The sequence below is a fragment of the Drepanopeziza brunnea genome, assembly GCF_022702325.1.
Source record: "Drepanopeziza brunnea f. sp. 'multigermtubi' strain 214-2 chromosome Unknown ctg1, whole genome shotgun sequence".
NCBI lineage: Eukaryota > Fungi > Ascomycota > Leotiomycetes > Helotiales > Drepanopezizaceae > Drepanopeziza > Drepanopeziza brunnea.
The window spans coordinates 5463892-5482832 of NW_027094064.1; the positions used below are offsets into that span (position 1 = coordinate 5463892).

At 50.6% G+C, this 18941-nt stretch overlaps 9 protein-coding genes across 10 annotated transcripts; 3 read left to right on the forward strand and 6 right to left on the reverse strand.

The window, feature by feature from the left end:
* Nucleotides 1-291: 291 nt before the first annotated feature.
* On the reverse strand, nucleotides 292-1836 carry L3040_001090 (uncharacterized protein; the record flags this gene model as incomplete). Its single annotated transcript, XM_007293104.2, has 7 exons — nucleotides 292-548; nucleotides 605-1137; nucleotides 1185-1268; nucleotides 1340-1430; nucleotides 1501-1597; nucleotides 1650-1691; nucleotides 1741-1836. 7 exons carry the CDS (start codon nucleotides 1834-1836, stop codon nucleotides 292-294), a joined length of 1200 nt encoding a protein of 399 aa, XP_007293166.1.
* Nucleotides 1837-2747: 911 nt separating this feature from the next.
* Nucleotides 2748-3679, reverse strand: L3040_001091 (uncharacterized protein; the record flags this gene model as incomplete). Its single annotated transcript, XM_007293105.2, has 3 exons — nucleotides 2748-3340; nucleotides 3409-3511; nucleotides 3572-3679. The coding sequence occupies 3 exons, from the start codon at nucleotides 3677-3679 to the stop codon at nucleotides 2748-2750; spliced, it is 804 nt and encodes a 267-aa protein (XP_007293167.2).
* A 2239-nt stretch (nucleotides 3680-5918) lies between these two features.
* Nucleotides 5919-7724, reverse strand: L3040_001092 (uncharacterized protein; the record flags this gene model as incomplete). The annotated part of the gene is made up of 3 exons (XM_007293106.1): nucleotides 5919-7411; nucleotides 7466-7632; nucleotides 7687-7724. 3 exons carry the CDS (start codon nucleotides 7722-7724, stop codon nucleotides 5919-5921), a joined length of 1698 nt encoding a protein of 565 aa, XP_007293168.1.
* Nucleotides 7725-8784: 1060 nt separating this feature from the next.
* On the reverse strand, nucleotides 8785-9893 carry L3040_001093 (uncharacterized protein; the record flags this gene model as incomplete). Its single annotated transcript, XM_066155426.1, has 4 exons — nucleotides 8785-8890; nucleotides 8935-9714; nucleotides 9760-9812; nucleotides 9861-9893. 4 exons carry the CDS (start codon nucleotides 9891-9893, stop codon nucleotides 8785-8787), a joined length of 972 nt encoding a protein of 323 aa, XP_066013442.1.
* Nucleotides 9894-10608: 715 nt separating this feature from the next.
* On the forward strand, nucleotides 10609-11239 carry L3040_001094 (uncharacterized protein; the record flags this gene model as incomplete). Its single annotated transcript, XM_007293108.1, has 2 exons — nucleotides 10609-10700; nucleotides 10756-11239. The coding sequence occupies 2 exons, from the start codon at nucleotides 10609-10611 to the stop codon at nucleotides 11237-11239; spliced, it is 576 nt and encodes a 191-aa protein (XP_007293170.1).
* Nucleotides 11240-11308: 69 nt separating this feature from the next.
* L3040_001095 (uncharacterized protein) lies at nucleotides 11309-12385 on the reverse strand (the record flags this gene model as incomplete). The annotated part of the gene is made up of 3 exons (XM_007293109.2): nucleotides 11309-11412; nucleotides 11615-11661; nucleotides 11709-12385. The coding sequence occupies 3 exons, from the start codon at nucleotides 12383-12385 to the stop codon at nucleotides 11309-11311; spliced, it is 828 nt and encodes a 275-aa protein (XP_007293171.2).
* Nucleotides 12386-13221: 836 nt separating this feature from the next.
* Nucleotides 13222-14218, forward strand: L3040_001096 (uncharacterized protein; the record flags this gene model as incomplete). The annotated part of the gene is made up of 3 exons (XM_066155427.1): nucleotides 13222-13714; nucleotides 13832-13974; nucleotides 14024-14218. The coding sequence occupies 3 exons, from the start codon at nucleotides 13222-13224 to the stop codon at nucleotides 14216-14218; spliced, it is 831 nt and encodes a 276-aa protein (XP_066013443.1).
* Nucleotides 14219-15403: 1185 nt separating this feature from the next.
* L3040_001097 (uncharacterized protein) lies at nucleotides 15404-16517 on the forward strand (the record flags this gene model as incomplete). Its single annotated transcript, XM_007293110.2, has 4 exons — nucleotides 15404-15585; nucleotides 15644-15663; nucleotides 15717-16169; nucleotides 16222-16517. The coding sequence occupies 4 exons, from the start codon at nucleotides 15404-15406 to the stop codon at nucleotides 16515-16517; spliced, it is 951 nt and encodes a 316-aa protein (XP_007293172.2).
* Nucleotides 16518-16746: 229 nt separating this feature from the next.
* L3040_001098 (uncharacterized protein) lies at nucleotides 16747-18638 on the reverse strand (the record flags this gene model as incomplete). 2 transcript variants are annotated; one of them, XM_066155428.1, is made up of 5 exons in its annotated part: nucleotides 16747-16915; nucleotides 16966-17628; nucleotides 17692-18097; nucleotides 18200-18331; nucleotides 18518-18638. In XM_066155428.1, the coding sequence occupies 5 exons, from the start codon at nucleotides 18636-18638 to the stop codon at nucleotides 16747-16749; spliced, it is 1491 nt and encodes a 496-aa protein (XP_066013444.1). The 2 variants fall into 2 exon arrangements, with proteins under 2 accessions (XP_066013444.1, XP_066013445.1); XM_066155429.1 differs by lacking the exon at nucleotides 16747-16915 and having other exon boundaries at nucleotides 17263-17275; nucleotides 17353-17628.
* Between the last annotated feature and the right edge of the window lie 303 nt (nucleotides 18639-18941).

An 18941-nucleotide genomic window follows, 5' to 3' on the forward strand; every position in this document is an offset into this window, starting at 1 on the left:
TTCGGCCTCTACGTCTTTAGATATTGACTGTCTTCGTTTACTCAACCTCAGCATCTTTGGACGGTCAGTGACACGAAGTAGTACTTGGTCAAAATAGAGGGCTCCGGAAACTTGGGATTATTTCGTCTGTCGTTTTCCTATCAGCGCTGGCCACACTTCTTTCTCAAGCAATCCATCTCAAGCAATTCCAGCTCAAGCAATTCCAGCTCAAGCAATTCCATCTCTTCAACTCGTTTCACGTGTTTTTGTTTCCTTCTAGAACGATTCTTTCGGGCATTACATTCTTAGCGATTACATCTCATCCTTGCTCTCTTCCTCGTCGCTCGAAATCATCTTACTGAGTGGCCCTTTCTTGACCATCAAGCTCATGACCTCGTACAAGGCATCGGCAGCAGCCATGGTGGTGTGCTCAGCATTGGTGTCGTAAGCAGGCGCAACCTCAACGATATCAGCAGCGATGATGTTGATACCTTCCAACCCTCTCAAGATGGTTCGGAGCTCCCGTGTGGACCAGCCGCCGGTCTCGGGGGTGCCAGTAGCGGGTGCAACTATTTCATGTCAGTGCCGAAGAAGAGAAAGGTACGGGTAGAGCTGTCCGTCCTACAAGCTGGATCAAGAGTGTCAATGTCAATGGACAGGTACACAGGCTTGTCGTGTCCAACGCGCGCGTGGATCCTCTCAATGATGCCATCCATGCCAATAGTATCAATCTCCCGGGCCTCCACAATCTCAAATCCACAGTACCCGTCATTTTCATAGTCACTGGGACCGCTCAAAGTCGTACGGATACCAGCATGGATGTTCGTGTCGTTGGCCAGCAGGCCCTCCTGCGCAGCATGGTAGAAATATGTACCGTGGTTGATGCTAGCAACCTTACTCGGGGAGCCGCCAAAGACTTTGGGCTTCCAAGTGTCCAGATGAGAGTCGAAGTGGATGACCGACACAGGACCGTAAGCCCGGTTGATGGAGCGGAGCAGAGGGAGGGTGATGGTGTGGTCTCCGCCGAGGGTGATGACTCGAGGCAATGTTTTCCCATTCTTTGAAGGCCCTTTCTTGTTTGCGTCGGTGGCAGGGGCGCGTGTTAAGATTGAGTTATGCCCCTCTTCGATTTGTGTGAGGGCCCAGGTGTTGTCATATCTAGTATTGGTCAATGTCATGTCAAGAGAGAGTCCTGTGCTACTTACGAGGTGACGGGGATATCTCCACAGTCCAGGACTGTGGCCCAACTGCTGAAGGGGTTGGTCTCCAATGGGACGTTGTAGCCTCCACTGAACCGGATCTTTTGTGAGCCTGTGTGCACAGAAGAAGGGTATCAGTCTCTGCTGTAGGGAGTACTGACTAAAGGTTGAGACGGCGAGAACCTTGACGGATTCCTGATGGGCCGAAACGCGCCCCCGGGCGATAAGAGGTTCCCGTGTCGAAGGGGGCTCCTTTTGCAAGTCAACATGTTAGCGTTGATACATTGATCTGATGTTTGAGGGATAGAAGAGAAGTACCCACCGATGAACGCAATGTCATATTTCACCTCGTCGGACGCCAGGCAGGGGAAGTACGGCAGACGACCGAAGGTCGAGATTCCAGAGAAGACAGAGTCAGCCTGCTAATTGTCAATATATACATCCAAGGTTTGGGACAGTACATATCCTGACCTGGGTCCCACCATCTCCTGGAAGGGTGTTATACCACAGAGCCTGGCATATGTTAACATTGGCAAGCACAGGAGGTCTATTTGCTGCTTACTTTATGGGGACCGGCAATGGGGATTTGGTTCGCGTGGTCACCATGTGCAATCGCGATGGTAGCCAGCGCGGCAACGCTGAGGATGGCACTTTTCATCTTGAAAATATCTGGAGCTTGAACGGAGGCAGATGAGAGGAAGAGAGAGAGAGAGAGAGAGATGGAAGAAAGATGGGAGAAGAGGCATACTACCTTTAGTAGTGCTGAGCAGGCCCTGCACCACTTCTGATGCATGTTGACGCTGCCATGCCATAGGTAGATAGGTAGCAGCCTCGCAGCTTCATCTCTTGTGCTGCTCAGATTGGTGTCAGGAATGTGATGGCCCATGAGCTATCTATCTCAGCTGATGGACATATGCATACGGCTTGGGGATTACTTGAGAGCTGGAGAGCTGCTGGGTATGGTAATTTGGTGGTTACGGTCTTATGTAATGCCGCGTAGATACTTCCTGTCAATCCCAGGAAGAGAGAGAAAGACAATATAATAGGAGAGATCATAATTGGCAGGTGTCAAGTCATCTAGCATTCTATCGATCCTTGACTGAGTAATCGCAATTGGTATAACCGAAGTAATACTTCATTATTATCTCTACCAAAGACTAAGGATTGGGTAACGAAGAGGTAATACGTCGAGCAAGTCAGGGAAAGCGGTGAGTAATCATTAGATAAGTAACGATACAGATCAACGGAGGGTGAGCTTGAGTGAGTTTTATCGCCGAGCGGATTATCTAAACATTTGCCAACGAGGACAGCTGCTTGCTTGCTACAGATCTTCGTGTAATTAAATTAGCGCTTGCCTAAGTAAGTGGGAGACTTTGCCAGGAAATACTATCTGCAAGAAGTACTCTGCAGTGAACAGGGCTGATCTACTTATTGTCAATTGGTTAAGCGAGACGAGTAGTACAGTAAGAGTAGGCGAAAATGGTGGGCCACCTCTCATTTACTCCTGGTCTAACTCCCTATCCACACACCTATCCAAACAAGCCCTTACTCCGTATGGGTACGTACATGTTACCAACAACAAGAGAAATCGCATGGTAAGCCTCCGATGCAATCCAACAACTTCCGATGCCAGCCGCGCGATTTAGGATCCACTGTGTCAACATCCACTGTGTTAGGATCCACTGTGTTCGGAGCCACTGTGCTAGGAGCCACCGTGGAAGAAGGATCTGTGGAAGGGAGAGGATCTCCAGCATCTCCATCTATAACCCAACTCGACCAATCAACGGTCGTATCCGAATAGCTTTCTAGCCCTTCTTTAGAATCCCAGCACTGCGCCCGAAAACCCAAATCGTCATTGTTGATCGTATCAGTTGGGATAACCATCTGCACCTTCCCAGGCAACTTTGGCATCCATGCAAAGCGAACTGCTTTCGCCGGGTCCGGCACCTTGAGCGACTCGATATACTCCAGGATGGTTTCTTCGTTCTCATCCTCCCAGTCCCATAGTAGCGTTGGCTGGGTCTTACCGCCCCGAACAGGTTTCGCATAAGACTTGGGCACCCATACTTTGCTAACCTGGTCCATCTTTTCGCTATCCGCTTCGATAACACAGTACCACGGGATCACCCAGACCGGCCCGGACCAGCTCGCCGGCTCGTTTGCTATTTTGGATTGTCAACCCCGCGTAGTGAAGAAGTAACGATTTACCGATATCGATTAATTCACTTACTCAGATAAAAGCCGTGCCCTATTTGATTGTAGCGTCCGTAGTCCCGATCGAAACCTTTATTTCTATAAGGCTTTCCGCGCCTATTTATGAAGGAAGCTTCCCACTATAACCCCGCGTCATTGATATAAGCTTATTGGATAAGTGTAAATCAGGTAGAACTTACTTTGTTAACCGTTCGATAACCGATAACTTTCATTTCCCCATAAGCGCCTTTACAGAGCAAGCTTAAGGCGAGCAAGATCGAGCAGATAGGTTGCGATAATAGCACCATTTTGAGATGCTAGTGTGAAAGGTTTACAAGTCTTTCGATAACGCGAGCAAAACGAAAAGGATGGGCGTGTAAAAGAGGAAGATGATAGAGAACGCGATGGTAAGGAAAGTGGTGGACTCGATCTGAAGTAGGTGGGTGCAAGAAGGGATACTGTCGTGCGGTGCAGGGTTGTAATGCTGGAAACTGCAATTCTGCTTCTGCACCACAGTTAAGAGCCACACTCGCTCCCGAGAGCTCAGCTGGTCGATCGATCGCTAGCTGGCTGACATTTGGGCAATTCTTGTGTGTGCAGCTCCAAGTTTTCTTTCTCAACCGAGAACCCGATGCCACCCCGCTACCGTCAGCTGTGGCGGTGCTTATCGCTCTGCTAGGTAGCTCTGTCATTCGTTAGTAAGATAGCTACAATACGGTATGTTTGTTTACTTATGCGATGAAAGGCATTCGCTGACCTAGGTAGTATCCAGAAGCAAGCAAAAAAAAAAAAAGCCCTTACGTCAGCAAAAAGTGCCATCGGGCAAACAATGCCGTGCAATGGTAACCGCTACGTACCTAGTAATACGTACAGAGCAGTCGGTAAAGCGGCTTCACCGGCCTGCTCTGGGGCCCGTGGCGTGCGGTGTCGGGGTTATAATACTGGAAAACCGCAATGTGCATTGCCGGTCTGCGCTTGCACAACAGGATCTTATATCTCTCTCTGACTATATCCCTTTTATCAAATATAAGCTGACTATTTAAAGTATTGCAATCTCCTTTCTTAATGGGATGTGAGAAAGATCAACCGTATGAGCACAGATGTACTGGTAATAATAGATCGGACTGGATCGCAGAGGATCGGATCCTGCATCGCCGGTTGCCTTGAACATTAATGTAGCTAGGTAGTACCTTAGGTAGAAAGATCCCGCACCACCGACCCAGGACAGCTCCTTCTCCCTTCTCAAACTCGATGTAAGATCAACCACCGACGATATCGTAGATATTTCAGTGTGGAAGGATGCGCCTTATCGAGACTAATAGGTATCGACCGACCAATAACATTGTAATTACACTGGGTTGGCTCATTCTTGTGCTGCTTGCTGTAAAGTAGTAAGAAGCGGTACTCTTCCTGTAATTTTTGAAGATGTCGTCGGTCCGTCAGCCGACCAAGCTTGGTTCGTCCCCCAATTCTCGACCTCGTTCAAAATCTCGCGAGTACGAGTGATCGATACGACCATCACTACCCTCGATCGCCTTCACCACTCTCAATTACAATCCGTTCGCAATCATTCGCCGTGCTGCCGAGGAAACTAGCGTTGAGAGTCAAGGAACACAATGGGTTACGATAATGATTGGTTTTGGTACTGTTTTAATATGCGTATAGATTAGGTAGGTAGGTAGGTAGGCATGCCGTACTGAATAAGGGAGGGGGAACACGAAAATCGGACTTCAAGCAAACTATATAAAAAAGGTACACGTGTGTCACTACCAACTTCTATTTAGTAATTGTTTCCTTTTGGAATACCATGAGCTCCATGATTTCCTATCGATTGATAGGACTGGGGTTTTTTTTCCTAAAAAAAAAGTTGTGGTTGTTGAGATATTCAAGGCCAATAGGTATAATTTAATTATTCAAGACGGTTTTTGGCTGTACATTCACACTACTTTTTGATATATTGACTCGCAACAATTGAATACATCTTTACATTAAAAGTTCAAGTTTGTAAAGCAATATCTTCGGAGCGTGTAGAATATATATATATTTTTTTTGATTGTTTATATTAGTAGTTAGAGTTACTGTCGCGGGTCGAATGTTTTCCAAAATCAAATTCGCGGTAACCGACGATTAAACAACCACCTTAGCTGGGGAACTCAACAAGAATCAAGTAAAATTGAGTAATAGCCCATGGTCGACTGGTGGTCTCCCGTCTAGATGCCGATCCAGGATCCTCAAGCGTACTAGTAATGGATGGATGTGGTGGACTTGCGATTGTCGTCAAGGTGGCTGGCCAATCGAGATGATTCCGTTCTGCAATCAGTGCTTCTTTCGCGTACGAAAACTGCGAGAAACGTAAATCAAGCATCTGGATAGACATACTCCAAGTGAAATCCCAACTAAGCGGCAGTCCTCCACTAAGGATGAAATGCCCTGGGAGTTTAAATATTGCCAATCCCAAGTACATGCGCCGAAGAAATCCGCCTGCAGAAACCGCCCAGAGCTATAAATCTCGCCAGCATACCCACCCTCTCTCGCTTCCCAACAAAGCTACCCAATCTTCTTCTCCAGCTTCTTGAATAAACTCCCCATGCCCTTCTCCAGCTGCCCAGCCCTCTTCTCCAGATTTCCCCTCGGAGCCTTGACCTCTTTCGCAGGCTTATAAGCCTCATTTTCTGTTGGTCTATATACCTGCTGATGAATAGAGTAATCAGTCATCAACGGCTTCGTGTTACCAACACTCGCGTATTGATGCTGGGAGAATCCTCCCGGGGGGGCTACGTGCGGTGCTGGAGCAGGCGGGCCTGTGATGGGAGTGCCTACTCCCGGAGAGTAAATTCCGGGTGTACTCGTACCAGGCGACATTCCGGGCGAGCCTGGGTAGTTCGCGAACTGGCTGACGGGAATGTTGGAAGATCTTCGTTGCTGCTGGTAGCCTGGTGGAGCGGCATCTGATGGCGGGGTACCTGCTTGAGGCGGTTGAGCGTGTGGACTTGAGACGTCGGAGGCAGTGGGTGGAGGGGCGAAAGAGTTTTGGAAGTGCTGGGCGAATGGAGACGTAGGAGCTGCTTTCTGCGCGGGTTGGTTGAACTGTGACGGTGGTGCACTGGCTGGGGGAGGGACGGTTGTGAAATAGCTTTGCTGCTGCGGTTGGGATGGGGCCTGCTGTGGTGGTCCTGAAAATCCTTGCTGGGCTGGTGATGGTTGAGGTGGTCCTGGAAATCCTTGCTGGGCGGGTGGTGGTTGAGGTGGTCCTGGAAATCCTTGCTGGGCGGGTGGTTGTTGGGGTGGTCCTGGAAATCCTTGCTGGGCGGGTGGTTGTTGAGGTGGTCCTGAAATGCTCTGCTGCCGCTGTGGTGGTCCTGGAAATCCTTGCTGGGCTGGTGGTTGTTGAGGTGGTCCAGAAATGCTCTGCTGCCGCTGTGGGGGTCCTGAGAATCCTTGCTGTCCATACGGAGCTCCAAATGTCTGACCTTGGTCTGACGCTGCAGCTGCCATGAGAGGATTCACAGCTCCATCTTCCGGCGGGGGCGTTTTCTCGCGATGTCTGATAACCTCAGGAGCAGCTGGTGCGGCTGGATTATAGGCCATCGGCGCGAAATTGGAGGCTTCCTGAGCTTGTGGCGTGGCAGAGACCGGTGGTCCTGGAAACGAAGACACAGTCGACGTTTGGGAGTCACGGCTACGTCCCTGCTGGTACGAAGGGTCTGTAATAGCGATATTCTCCAACTGCTGAACGACTGGACTCATATCTTCTGGATGGGGTGGCGGTGCAAAAGGCTCATCCTGAACGGAGACTAGATGTTGCGGTAGCACCCTCCGGATGCCATTCATAAACATCACCGCGTCCTCTTTCATCCAGAAGTATATATCCAGCGTATGAAGCTTGTACATGTATTTGGTCTCGTTCCGAAGATCGAAAGTTGGGAGATGCCAATCTTGGCCATCTACTGGCGAGTTTTGCTGCTCTGTCACGCCCTGGACAGTCAATGTTACCAGAGTCGAATGTTTATACGAGTACTGGACATGAGTAGCATCGAGATCTGCCTCCGTAATCAGCATCTGGCCCAAGATTCTGCTTACGATTCGGCACTCACACCCGGTAAAGGCATCTTGATCCGCGGTTCCAGCGTTATTCGCAACCTCTATGCGCGCCCTCTTCTGCGAAGCGTTCTCGAAGAGGTACACATACGATCCCTTGTCGAAGCGATGATGCGGCGGTTTCGCAGCTGGAGAACCATAGTAGAAATGTATATCTGCAAATCTGCTCTCTATAAGAATTGCATCGCATAGCTCTGGAATTGGGGCGCAAGCTCACAAAGTCGCTACCAGATCCTCTCCTGGTCTTGCCGCCATGCCGAACTTGGTGCGCCGTGTGCGAATGACCACAGAGCTGCAAATACCAAGGGTAGAAAACCGACTGAGATATGGAAAAAAAATACCTTGGAGAAATGAAGATAGAGAGAAAGACAAAGAGAGAGAGATCAGTAGAGTAAACAGGAACCGCGACTTACCTGATTCCTCACTTGGCGGGGTTGACCTGCATCCACTTGGTACTGCAGATGCCCGGCGGCAAGGAAGCCAATCAGAAGGATAATGTGAGATCAGGATTTGAAGCTTTCAACACAGTGATTGGAATTCTGGACCGGGAATCTGTTCAGGGGAAAAAGCAAGAGAGCGGGCAATGTCGATGTTCAGTTAGCCTCAAAGCCCGTCCGGGAATTTTGCTTTGGCTAAGGGTCCCGGGTTTTCACCGCCATCTCCACGGCCTCCACGGCCTCCACGGCCATTCTGCTTTGCTGGAACATCAACGCACTTGCTAGCTCCAACGGCAGCTCTTGTCCCGGTTGTAAGTATACCTACTGTCCGCATGTTCAGCGACAACATGACTAACGTATGTTCTAGGTACAGTATAGTGTCGCGGTTAGCACGTGGGATTTTGACTGCATATCAAAATCATGTTCTGCAAGGGACGTTCCCGGATCCTCCGTTCGAGCCTGGCTACGACCTCATCCTTTTGTTTTCTTTTGATCTGTCTTTTTTCTCGCCAGACCAGGAGCGAGGGAACCGTATGTTTAGGTTCCGTTGATTTTGCAGTGACTGTGTAAGTTCTGTGTTAGCTGAGAATAGTAGAGGTGATTTGGTAATAACCTTATATGCGACGTGCACCACCTTTCATTCTTAGGGCTGGAAGTAAAAGTGGTGAGGTTTTCGGCGCGATCCAAACCAAAGATCCCGACTGCGGAGTGATATCAGATCATGGAAACTTGTATCGAATACTGAAATGTTGCGGCGGAAAACGAACTCTCTGTTGTAGAATTACATTAATTGTCTCTCATCTATTCGTACACAGAGCCTTCGGGTATCAAGAAGCAGCCGGTCCTATTTGACATTTCCCCCCAAAAGAGTCCATTTATTACGCCCCCAGAATCTTCTTCTCGGCCTCCATTTGTATGAGAATCCGAAGAACGCGCTCGTACGTCCACATTGTAACTGCGCTCGCAGGAGCAGATTTGAAAAGACTAGGGTCGTCAGTAGAGCCCGCCAAAGTCAACAACACACTTACCTGACCGTCAACCCACGATACAGTCCCCTCCTCCCTTCATTTCTTACAATATCCGCCATCGTCCTCAGCACCCCCTTGTACTCCGGAATATTCTTATGCACATACCGCGACCTCGTCGGACCCTGCACCTGCAGCCGCTTCCTGATCAGATCCAGCGGAAACACCGCCGTCTTTGACAAGACCGAAGCCACCACCCCGGCTGTCGCATCCCCAGACCCGAACGGCAGCTGCAGCGCCCCCATAGGCACGCGTAGCATCTCGTAAATCGAAAAGAAGATCCCCATGTACGGAACGATCTGGCCTACCCCGGCACCGAGCCCCCGGAAGAATCCCCTCGACCCTTCATGCGCAGCGATGTCCCGGATCGAGGTAGCGAGAGAGGTGTAGATACGCTCCGTGCCCTGCGCAGCAAACCGTGTCCGTAGAAGATCCAGCGGGTATGTCGCCGTCGTCGCAACCGCGCCTGCGCTCGCGCCGGCGACGAAACTCTCTGCTGCGGCGGGCAACTTGTGCTCCTCGAACGCGCTTTGCAGCGCCGCGGAAACGGCGCGGTAGGTGGTGAACTGGATGGCGCTGTAGGACATGTACATCAGCTCCGCGGGGATGTTGCCTTTCCATAGTCCGGTGAGGCCTTCGTGCTTGAGGATGTGTCGGAGGGTTGGCAAGGTGCCTTTGTAGATGGGGGAGCCGCGAAGGTCGAGGTGGGTGAGCGGATCGGAGAGTGAGTGGGTTTGGAGTTGGAGACGGATCTTGACCACGTCCAGGGGAGCGATGACAAATCTGGGGTGGTGAGGATGGGATTTGAAGCTCGGGGAGGAGAGGTACCTCGCAATCAATCCAGCTGTTGCTCCTGCTACTACCACCTGGGATTTGGAACCCTGCTTTGGTCAACAGTCATTCGTAATTGAAGTGCCAATTGGACTTGCCTCATCCTTGAGGTGCTCTTCGTTTGCAGACATACACCTGTCTTCTCCCCCTTCAACTTCTGAAAAGCTTCACTGGACTGGAAATTTGATGGCAGATATCAGTTAAGGTGATCGGCGTGTTTGGTGGATTGATTGATCTGAGAAATATGTCTTAGGCGATTAGATAAGAGGCAGCGCTGAAAGCTCAATTTTTTTCCCCTCCGTATGTGATAATTGAGTGTCTCTTATCAAACTTGAAAGCCGAGATACACAGTTGGTAATCTTTCAATCTAGTTACCAGGCAGTGATTTTAGTAAGTGGCCTCTTTACTTTCCAGAACCCCCTGGATCAAATTGGCAATCTTCCTACGCCTACCTTGAAAATTCGTCTAACTCGGTAAATGTCAACACTTATTAAAGTATCAACACTATTTCAGCTTACTAGTCCCCGCCACCATACACTATGTAAAGCTATTGTGTCGCAGAAACCCTTTCTTACAGCACCTCAAATCTTAAACTATGATCGTAAATCAGGAAACGAGTTGACGTTGGATGATGTGCACCCTGCAGGATCTTGTACAGCAAAGTGTTTAGCCATTACCTGTAGACTAGTTCATCGGCGGGAACAAATCAACAGCCCCCTCCTCACCCCGCTCTACTGAGTTAGAGATGAAGCCCATGAGTGCACGAGTGTATTGAACAAGTCTGTTCTCACACGCATATTCAATAATTCTCCATACTTCTTCATAATCCCAGATTGTATTCACACAATGGCCAAAGCCTTCAGAGAATTGATTGGCATTGGGCCGTCCACTGCCTCCACCAAGGACAGCGTGTTGGTCATAATCGATGCACAGAATGAGTAGATACCCACCCCCCTTTGAAATTATACGGCAGACAAGACTCACATGAACAAGATATGCATCCGGCCATCTGAAGACCGAGAACGTATCCTCCACACGAAAAGCCATTGCCGCCCTTCTCGAAAAGTACCGCGCTGCGTCTGCACCCCTCGTTCACATCATGCATCAGACTCCAGCCGGAGCCCCTGTATTCACACCGGATACCGATTTGGCCAGAGAATTCGCGGAGTTAGAGCCAAAGGGCAGCGAAAAAGTGATTAGCAAGCAGCAGCCTGGGTCGTTTACGGGCACAGATTTGGAGGAATTCTTGAAAAGTACTGGTAAGAACAAACTAGTATTGACCGGATATATGGCACACGTCTGTGTCAGTACTACTGCTAGACAGGCCGCGGAGAAAGGCTATGATGTCTTGATTGCCGAGGATGCGGTAGGAGACAGGAATATTCCCGGTGTTGATGCTGAGCAGCTGGTAAAGGTTGCTTTGGCTGAGTTGGCAGATGCGTTTGGGACTGTCGTGAAGTCCACCAACATCAACTAAGAGATGAACGTCTCTTCCGAAGCTTCGACTAGGATGGCTTTAGCTTGTTCTTCTGGCTTCGTTTCTGGCTCAGGTTGAATGGTGGTGGACATGGTTCTTGTCGGTTTCTGTGATGGTAGCTTTCTCCGGCTGATCTGGACTGATGGCACTTCCCCTGGACTCTGCTCCCTGAGCTGTTCATCCTTCGTCTGAACAAGTTGCGGTCGAAGCATGTGTTGCCACTCCTTTCTTCGCCTTTGGATCGTGTTCGTCTGAAATGCTGGCCGTTGGAGTTTCCGCTTGCTCCTCCATCTTGATCGGTGGCTCAGGAAGATCGTATGTATATTTTTGTATCCGAGAAGTCATGACGGAGCTGTGGGAAATCTATCTCCTCACATCCTTGCACCAAAGCTTCCAGGTCCTTCGCGATACTATTCTCTGATCTGCAACCCGTTAGTTGAATACCCCCAGGAAGTGTAAGAAAACTTGCGAGTCGAATTGTTTAAAGTTCTCTACATCTGTCGCAATCAAAACTGCCGGTCTCGGCCTCTCGCTGACGGACTTGTAGACGGGTCCATAGCAATGAATAGCATACACCAGACTTCCCTTCCCAATTTCTTGGAAAGCGTCTGGATCATCAACCACTTTGTATCCCAGAGATGTCAGAAACTCATTGTCCACCGCCGTAAACTGCGGGTCTTGGAATACTAAGCCAAGCTCGAATGCATTTTCAAGACCTCCCACGATGGTCTGCAAAGCCGCTAATTGTGTCGAACTCGCTCTCCTGCCCTCCCTCCTCGCGCTCTGCAAGCTCCCCAGCCCGAGTACCACCACATTCTCGATCTTTTGGATCTTCTCCATCTGCCTCATCTTCTCCTTCAGGTCCTTGCAAGCCGGTCGGTCTTCCCAAGATCTCTTGAAATGCTCGAACTCCTCCTTCAACTCTACCAGGGTCCGATTGACATAGCTCACGCCATTGACCTCAAAATCCCCGCCCTGCAGTAATTGCGTTTTGATCTTCGTACTAGTGTTGTTCGAACGCGGTTTATCGACGATATGTATCCAGCCATCGTGGCCCTCAACCTCTTTTCTCTTTGTGTGTACAAGAGCGTTCGCTGCCTTGGCCTTCTTTTTTCGACTATTCTTATTCCTTCTCCCGGACTCCATGACTGTATGAAAGGAAAGGAATGAATGTAAAGAGAATCAAAGGAACTTCCCGCGGAGTCTCCAGACGGGTCAGGCCGAATATTTATTTCATTTGTGTTTAGTGGGCTAGTGGCTTTCTGCCGTCAAGCTCAGCCTGATAGGCTCACCGCCTTTGGGAGGGGTTCTGCGTCGAAACCCTTCCAGCCTACCGGTAGGTACTTCACTCGTATGCGGGGGGCCTGGCTGCATCATTGAAATCGCGCATAACTGTGGAAGTGCCCGCCGGCTTTACAGTAATGTACTTCCATGTTATCTATCACGGGATAATAACAGAATAATAACAGAAGCCACAGCTGGGAAGTCATTGATTACCGTATTGCCCTTCATATTCATACGATAACGTACCGGTACCGGTAGTTCCATTGCTTGTTTGCACCATTACTTAATCCTTCCTCAGCATCCCTTGCCTTCTCCGATCACCGGGCGGTCGGGCCGCGGCTCTCGACCCATCCAGCCGCTACCCCCACGACCTCATCCGTCTCTTCTTCTTGACCTGCGTCGTAGTCTGTTCCAGCCATTTCTATCTTCTGATCCTTTTTATCACAGGATTACAGAACCTGATACTGACCTTCCCAACTACCTATCATTAACTAGCTATCCACTATCCATTATCCACCATCCTCTTGCGCCGCGGACTACCCCGCTCCCCTCCAGCATTGAAATCTTCCAATATTGACCACGACTGGCTCTTCTCCGAAGTACCTCGCTCACTCGACGACTTACCCTTTCCGATAGAGCGCGTGTTCTGCTATCATCGCTCTCACCCGGCGAAAATCACGAACAGTCCAACTTTCGCCATGACGTCCACCATCCCGGCGCAAACATCGGCGCAAGCCCTCCAGGACTACACCTTTCCACGGAGCCGTCTTCGCCTCACCCAACAACACCAAAACAAGACACCCCTAGTGCTCATTGCTTGCGGCTCTTTCTCGCCCATCACATACCTACACATGCGCATGTTCGAGCTGGGAGCCGACTTTGCCAAGTTCAACTCGGACTTTGAGATAATGGGAGGGTACTTTTCGCCAGTCGGAGACGCGTATAAGAAGGCCGGCCTAGCAAGCGCCCATCATCGGCTGGCAATGTGTAACTTAGCTGCCAACCAGTCATCGTGGCTCATGGTAGATCCTTGGGAGGCCGTGCAGAAAGAATACGTGCCGACCGCTCAAGTGCTCGATCATTTCGAATATGAGATCAATGAAGTGCTGGGAGGTGTGGAGAAGCCGGATGGAACACGAGTGAAGTGTCGGATTCTCTTGCTGGCGGGAGCTGACTTGATTCAGACTATGTGTAAGTAATTCTGACCCTGTAGCACTCTCGCTTTTTTGGAAAGTCTTTCCAATTGAACCGGATGATGACCCCGGACTGCTTATGGCTCAACTGAGATTCCACTGACACGCATCCTAGCAACTCCTGGCGTCTGGTCTGACAAGGATCTGGACCATATTTTGGGCCGATATGGAGCATTCGTGGTGGAGAGAACAGGAACAGATATCGACGAAGCGCTGACTAACCTTCAACCTTGGAAAGATAACATCTACGTTATTGCAGTAAGCACATACAGCCACATGTGAAAGGATCTCGCTGATAGGCAACTAGCAATTGATACAGAATGACATATCGAGCACAAAAATCAGACTGTTCCTGCGGAGGGAAATGAGTGTCCAGTACTTGATCCCCGCACCGGTGATTAACTACATCGAAGAGAATGGCCTGTACGAAGACGATAGTACTGATTCGAAAATGAAGGCAAAGGAGCATATTTCTGGAAAGGTGGGCTCCCCGAAGAGCTAGATGGTTACATGAGATCGGAACTTAGAACTTGGATCTTGTACGATAAGAGTGCATCACGACGTTTCCCGGCCATGAGACAAAACCTACCATCATACGCCGGATGCCTTTCGCTTTTACGACACTCCCTATTGGAAGCACAAACAAGCTCCCGTAACGCCGACCCTCGGAATGTCCTCGTCGCATTCGACAGACTGTTCTTCCGAGACAGATACGCAGCGAAAGCAGCCAATTTTTTTTCTTCTTTTTTTTCCCCCGAGTCAGGTTTGGTACCGGGTTGATAAGGATCTTACACAGAAGGCATATGATAGCTGGGAGACAGGACTGCGTAGATGTGTAGGCTCATTTGCATAGTAATACCCAAAGACCCTGAGCGGTGAGAATAATATTTATTATCCGCGCGAATTGAAATATTTTTTCGGACTTGATGAATCGTACCGTGAGGTTCTCGGTGATGAAGATGAACGAAGCAGGAACCGTCGAGAATGTTCCACCTGGCCTTCCGGGTGAAAAAGGGAATAAAGGCATCCCCTGGGCGCCCAGCCAGGCAGCAGCGCCTCCCGCCCCATACGGATGATCACGTGAACGTACTAGCCACTAGCTTCGGTAGCTTGGCCCGAGCGCCGTGGGAAACCTATAAGTTCTCGACCTCGCCACTTCCTTTCCTCCTCTTTCTTCTTTTCTCCCCATCTTAGTGCATGGGTTTTACGCATATCAGTGAGGATTCGTCCGAGATTGCGTTTTTGCTAGTTGAAAACTATAACCATGACCGCTCTTGCTTGGCTTCGCGCCGGGTGAGGAATTTTTGGAAACACACAATCTCTTGAGATGGGAAGTTTATTACTTTTTCATTGCGTGTTTGCCCTTTGGGGTGCGCGTGAGGAAGAAGACGTGTTTGAGTGGTGAGAGGGTGTGCATGTGAGATTGTTTATCAAAAGCAGTCTGACTCGAGGCTTGGAATTACACCAGGAGAAGTCGACGAGGATATTTGCATGTGGTAAGTTGGATGATGATCGTGGCGCTGTAGATAGATAGGTGCAATGAAGATATACTATCTGTCACCTCTGCAGCCTGTGTGTCTCCCCTGACCGCGAAGAACGTGCCCTTGTTGGTATAGGAGTATGGAGCTCCAGGATCATCTCCACATTGAAGCTCCTCCCCCGCGACGAGGACCCCACCAACATCAAAATGACCAGAAAAGCTCTCATCACCGGCGCAACAGGTCTGCTAGGCAGGCAGGTAGTCAAAGCCTTCGAGCGCGGCGGCTGGGACGTTAAAGGCACAGGCTTCACTCGCGCGAACCCTCCCACGATCTTGAAGCTCGATCTGGGCTCCGAGGCAGATGTCTCCGCTGCTATCCAGGAACTCAAGTCCGTATCCCTCCCCCTTTCCTCCTCAGAGCTCTCACTAATCATCAGAGATATGAAGACCGCAAGTCGTAGTCCACTGTGAGTCTACTGCCCAGTTCTACAAGGTGAGGGCATTGCTAATAGATATGGAGGCGCTGCCAACCGCTTCCCAGATAAATGCGACAGCGACCCTGTGGGCACACGAGCCCTGAACGTCGAAGCCTCAGCCTCCCTCGCCCGCCTATGCGCCGCCTCCTCTACCCTCCTCATCTATATCTCGACGGACTACGTGTTCCCCGGCCTGGAGGGCGACGCGCCGTACGAAGCTACGAGCACACCCAGCCCACCGAACTCGTACGGGCTGACGAAATGGGACGGCGAGAAGGCTGTGCTGGCTGAGTATGAGAAAGCTGGCAAGCAAGGCTGGGGCGTTGTGCTGAGGGTGCCAGTGCTGTATGGAAATGCTGGCACGCCGGCGGAGAGTGCTGTCAATGTCCTGATGGATGCTGTTTACAAGGCGCAGGAGAAGGGTCAGGGTGTCAAGATGGATCACTGGGCTATCAGATATCCTACCAATACGGAGGATGTTGGTCGGGTTCTACAAGGTATATACCATTCCCCCCTCTACTCGGCAAAAAGCGTGCTAACATAAAACAGATGTAGCGACCCATTACCTCTCCACAGACGATAAGTCCTCCCTGCCCACCATCCTCCAGTTCTCCTCCGAGGATAAAATGACCAAATACGAGATCTGCGAGATCTTTGCGGAGATTATGGGCCTGCCGCTCGATGGCATGGTTGCAAATACCGAGGGCAATGATCCGAATGCGAGTGTCAAGCGGCCGTATGACTGCCATCTTTCGACCAAGGTGCTGAAAGAGTTGGGGATCAACGTTGCGACACAGGATTTCACGGCTTGGTGGAGACGTGAGGCTAGGGCGTATAGGAAGTAAGTAGGCTCGGTACCATCAGTCCTGACTTGCTGCTCTGCTCTACCTTTATAAGCATCCATGAGGTCTGGGATGCGCCAACTCAACAGATGTGGCGTAGCTATGTATTTCTATACGGATCTGCAGAACTTCGAACGCTCCCTTCGATAGACACAATTCAGCTTGCATTTCGAAATGCGTTTGTCCTTGCTTGGCCCTTGGGTTCGAGGTTGGGGAATTGTCTGCTGCTGCTCTACGAGGACTGCCGTCGATTGATGTCTCTCAAACTCGCCTTGGGTATTTTCTTATCCTTTGCCCCCAAGCTATTTCTATGTCTGTCATTCTTATCGGCGAGGTCCTCGGTGCGTGGCCACAAAGCGTGAGCTGGAACGACATTCCGCCCCGAGTTTCTGGGATCGATCCTGGCACAAAGTCAGCCAAGTCACCTGCCTGAGACTTTTAGTTCTCGTACCAACGAAACGGCAAATTTTGAGGATAAGGCAGTGGCCGCTCCTTGTCATTATAAGTCTTGCATATTCTCTTCGCATCCATATCCTCTACCCACGTCACAAACTCCTCCAGCGTCACTGCACGTCCCGAGACCTTGGAGCTTTCATGTCCAGGGTAGAATCTAGCATTTCGTTTACAGTGTTTCGTCAGCAGCATTTTGTTCGGGCAGTTTGCGTAGCACCTCCTCTTGTTAGCCCTCTTGCTAGCTATTGTCGACGGAAGTTTATGAAGCACGGCTCCCGGTAGGTTATAAAAGCCATCAGACCTCAATGCTTCAGCTTTAGTATCAAGCAGTGGGTAGTACTGAGGGTTATCGGAGCCTGGCTCGAAGTCTGCGAAGCCCTCGTACATGAGATCCTGCACATATCGTCTCCTCCTGTCTTGGATCCTGTCCTGGTGGTCATCCGGGAAGGCACCTGCAATACCATATCCGAACGCCAGGCACATCGTATGCGTCACTGTGTAGATCGCACAGTCTCCCCGGAACCTCTCCTGCACATGTGCAGCACCAGTCCGCAGTTTCCACTCGCACGGCTGGAACTCTGATCCCAGGAACTCAGCGAGCCAGGCGAAGATATGCGGTACGCATTTCGAGCCTGATGATCTCGGCGAGTTGGGCAACCCGCTTTGCAAGTTGATCAGAAACGGCTATCCATAGAGGTGGGAACGGGATGAGGAGAGGACCTACGTATCGCCCCCCGAACACAGGTAATCGACCGTCTTGGCCTCCGGGCTGATGGCGCACAGCGCTACGTGCGCGTCCTTCTGGTACATCGGCACAAAGTTAACCAGGATGAACAGGTACCGCAGTTTCCAGAACTGGCGCTTGCTCAGGTACTTCTCCGTTTCCTGCTTCATCCACGCGGGCGTGTTCTCCATGAGCTGTTCGTGGAAGGACTGGTGGGAGGGGAAGTAGAAGAAGCGCGGATCGGCACCGGCGGAGTGGAAGTCGGTGCCGGTGAGCTTGGAGTGCCATCGGTTGGCGTAGTGGCAGATGAACTGCAGGTAGGCTTCTGTGCAGAGGGCGGGTGTGCCAGCGTCCGGGTCGAGGAGGCGAAGGCCTTGTCGGGAGCTGAGGCGGGTGCCTGTGCAGACTGCGGGTGTTTTGTGTTAGTCTTGACATCCAGAGTGACAGCAGCCTAGCATGCCCGAGCTGACGCTGGGCTGCCACTTATTTGGGGACTGTTGTTACACACCATTTGACTCTTCTGCACTCGGCGTGGAGCTGAATAGTGGGTAGACCGGCAACGGCTGCTTCAGCGACTTCGCTTTATTCTGAACCCCTATTTCGGCTCTCAGAGTCGACAATTCGCTAAAAGCTCTCACACCTACACAATCACAACATGTCAGTCAAAAACTTCCCCACCTCACATTGCGAATTCAAACAGGGCTTGGGGCTCAACAAGTAGCAAAATCGGGACGGGAGAGGCAGGCTCCGAGATCTTGACTTTGAGCAGCTTCTAGAGTCCTTCTAGGCGCGGAGGGGAACGGAAGTTCAAGATTGGCATCCATACGTTTGTTGAGCTTCTCCACCGTCTCTTCGTCCGGCGGGCTGAACATCTTTTCGCGCGCGGCGTGGATGATGGCCGTGTCGCAGGCAACGTCTGGCTGGTGCTCGGGGGCATTGGGATTCATCTCTATTGCTGGCCCTCCTGGCGGGTAAGGAAGGGCGACTCGCTAACGAGCGAGATTTTTCAGAATGCAAAAAAAAAATAGAGGCGGCAATCGTGTATGTGTAGATCGATATCGCCCGGGGAAAAGTGCAGATGGATTTCTGTGGCCCTCGGGCCCGGATCTTTTTGAGTGGAATTGTTGTGAAAGGAAATTCACAATCCGTTTCTATCTTCGGTGTTTTTGACAAAGGCTCTTTGCTCGAGTTGAGCTAATGCGGACTTGGGAAGTCGGTCCAATCAAATAGTCTGGAGATGTTGGATAAAG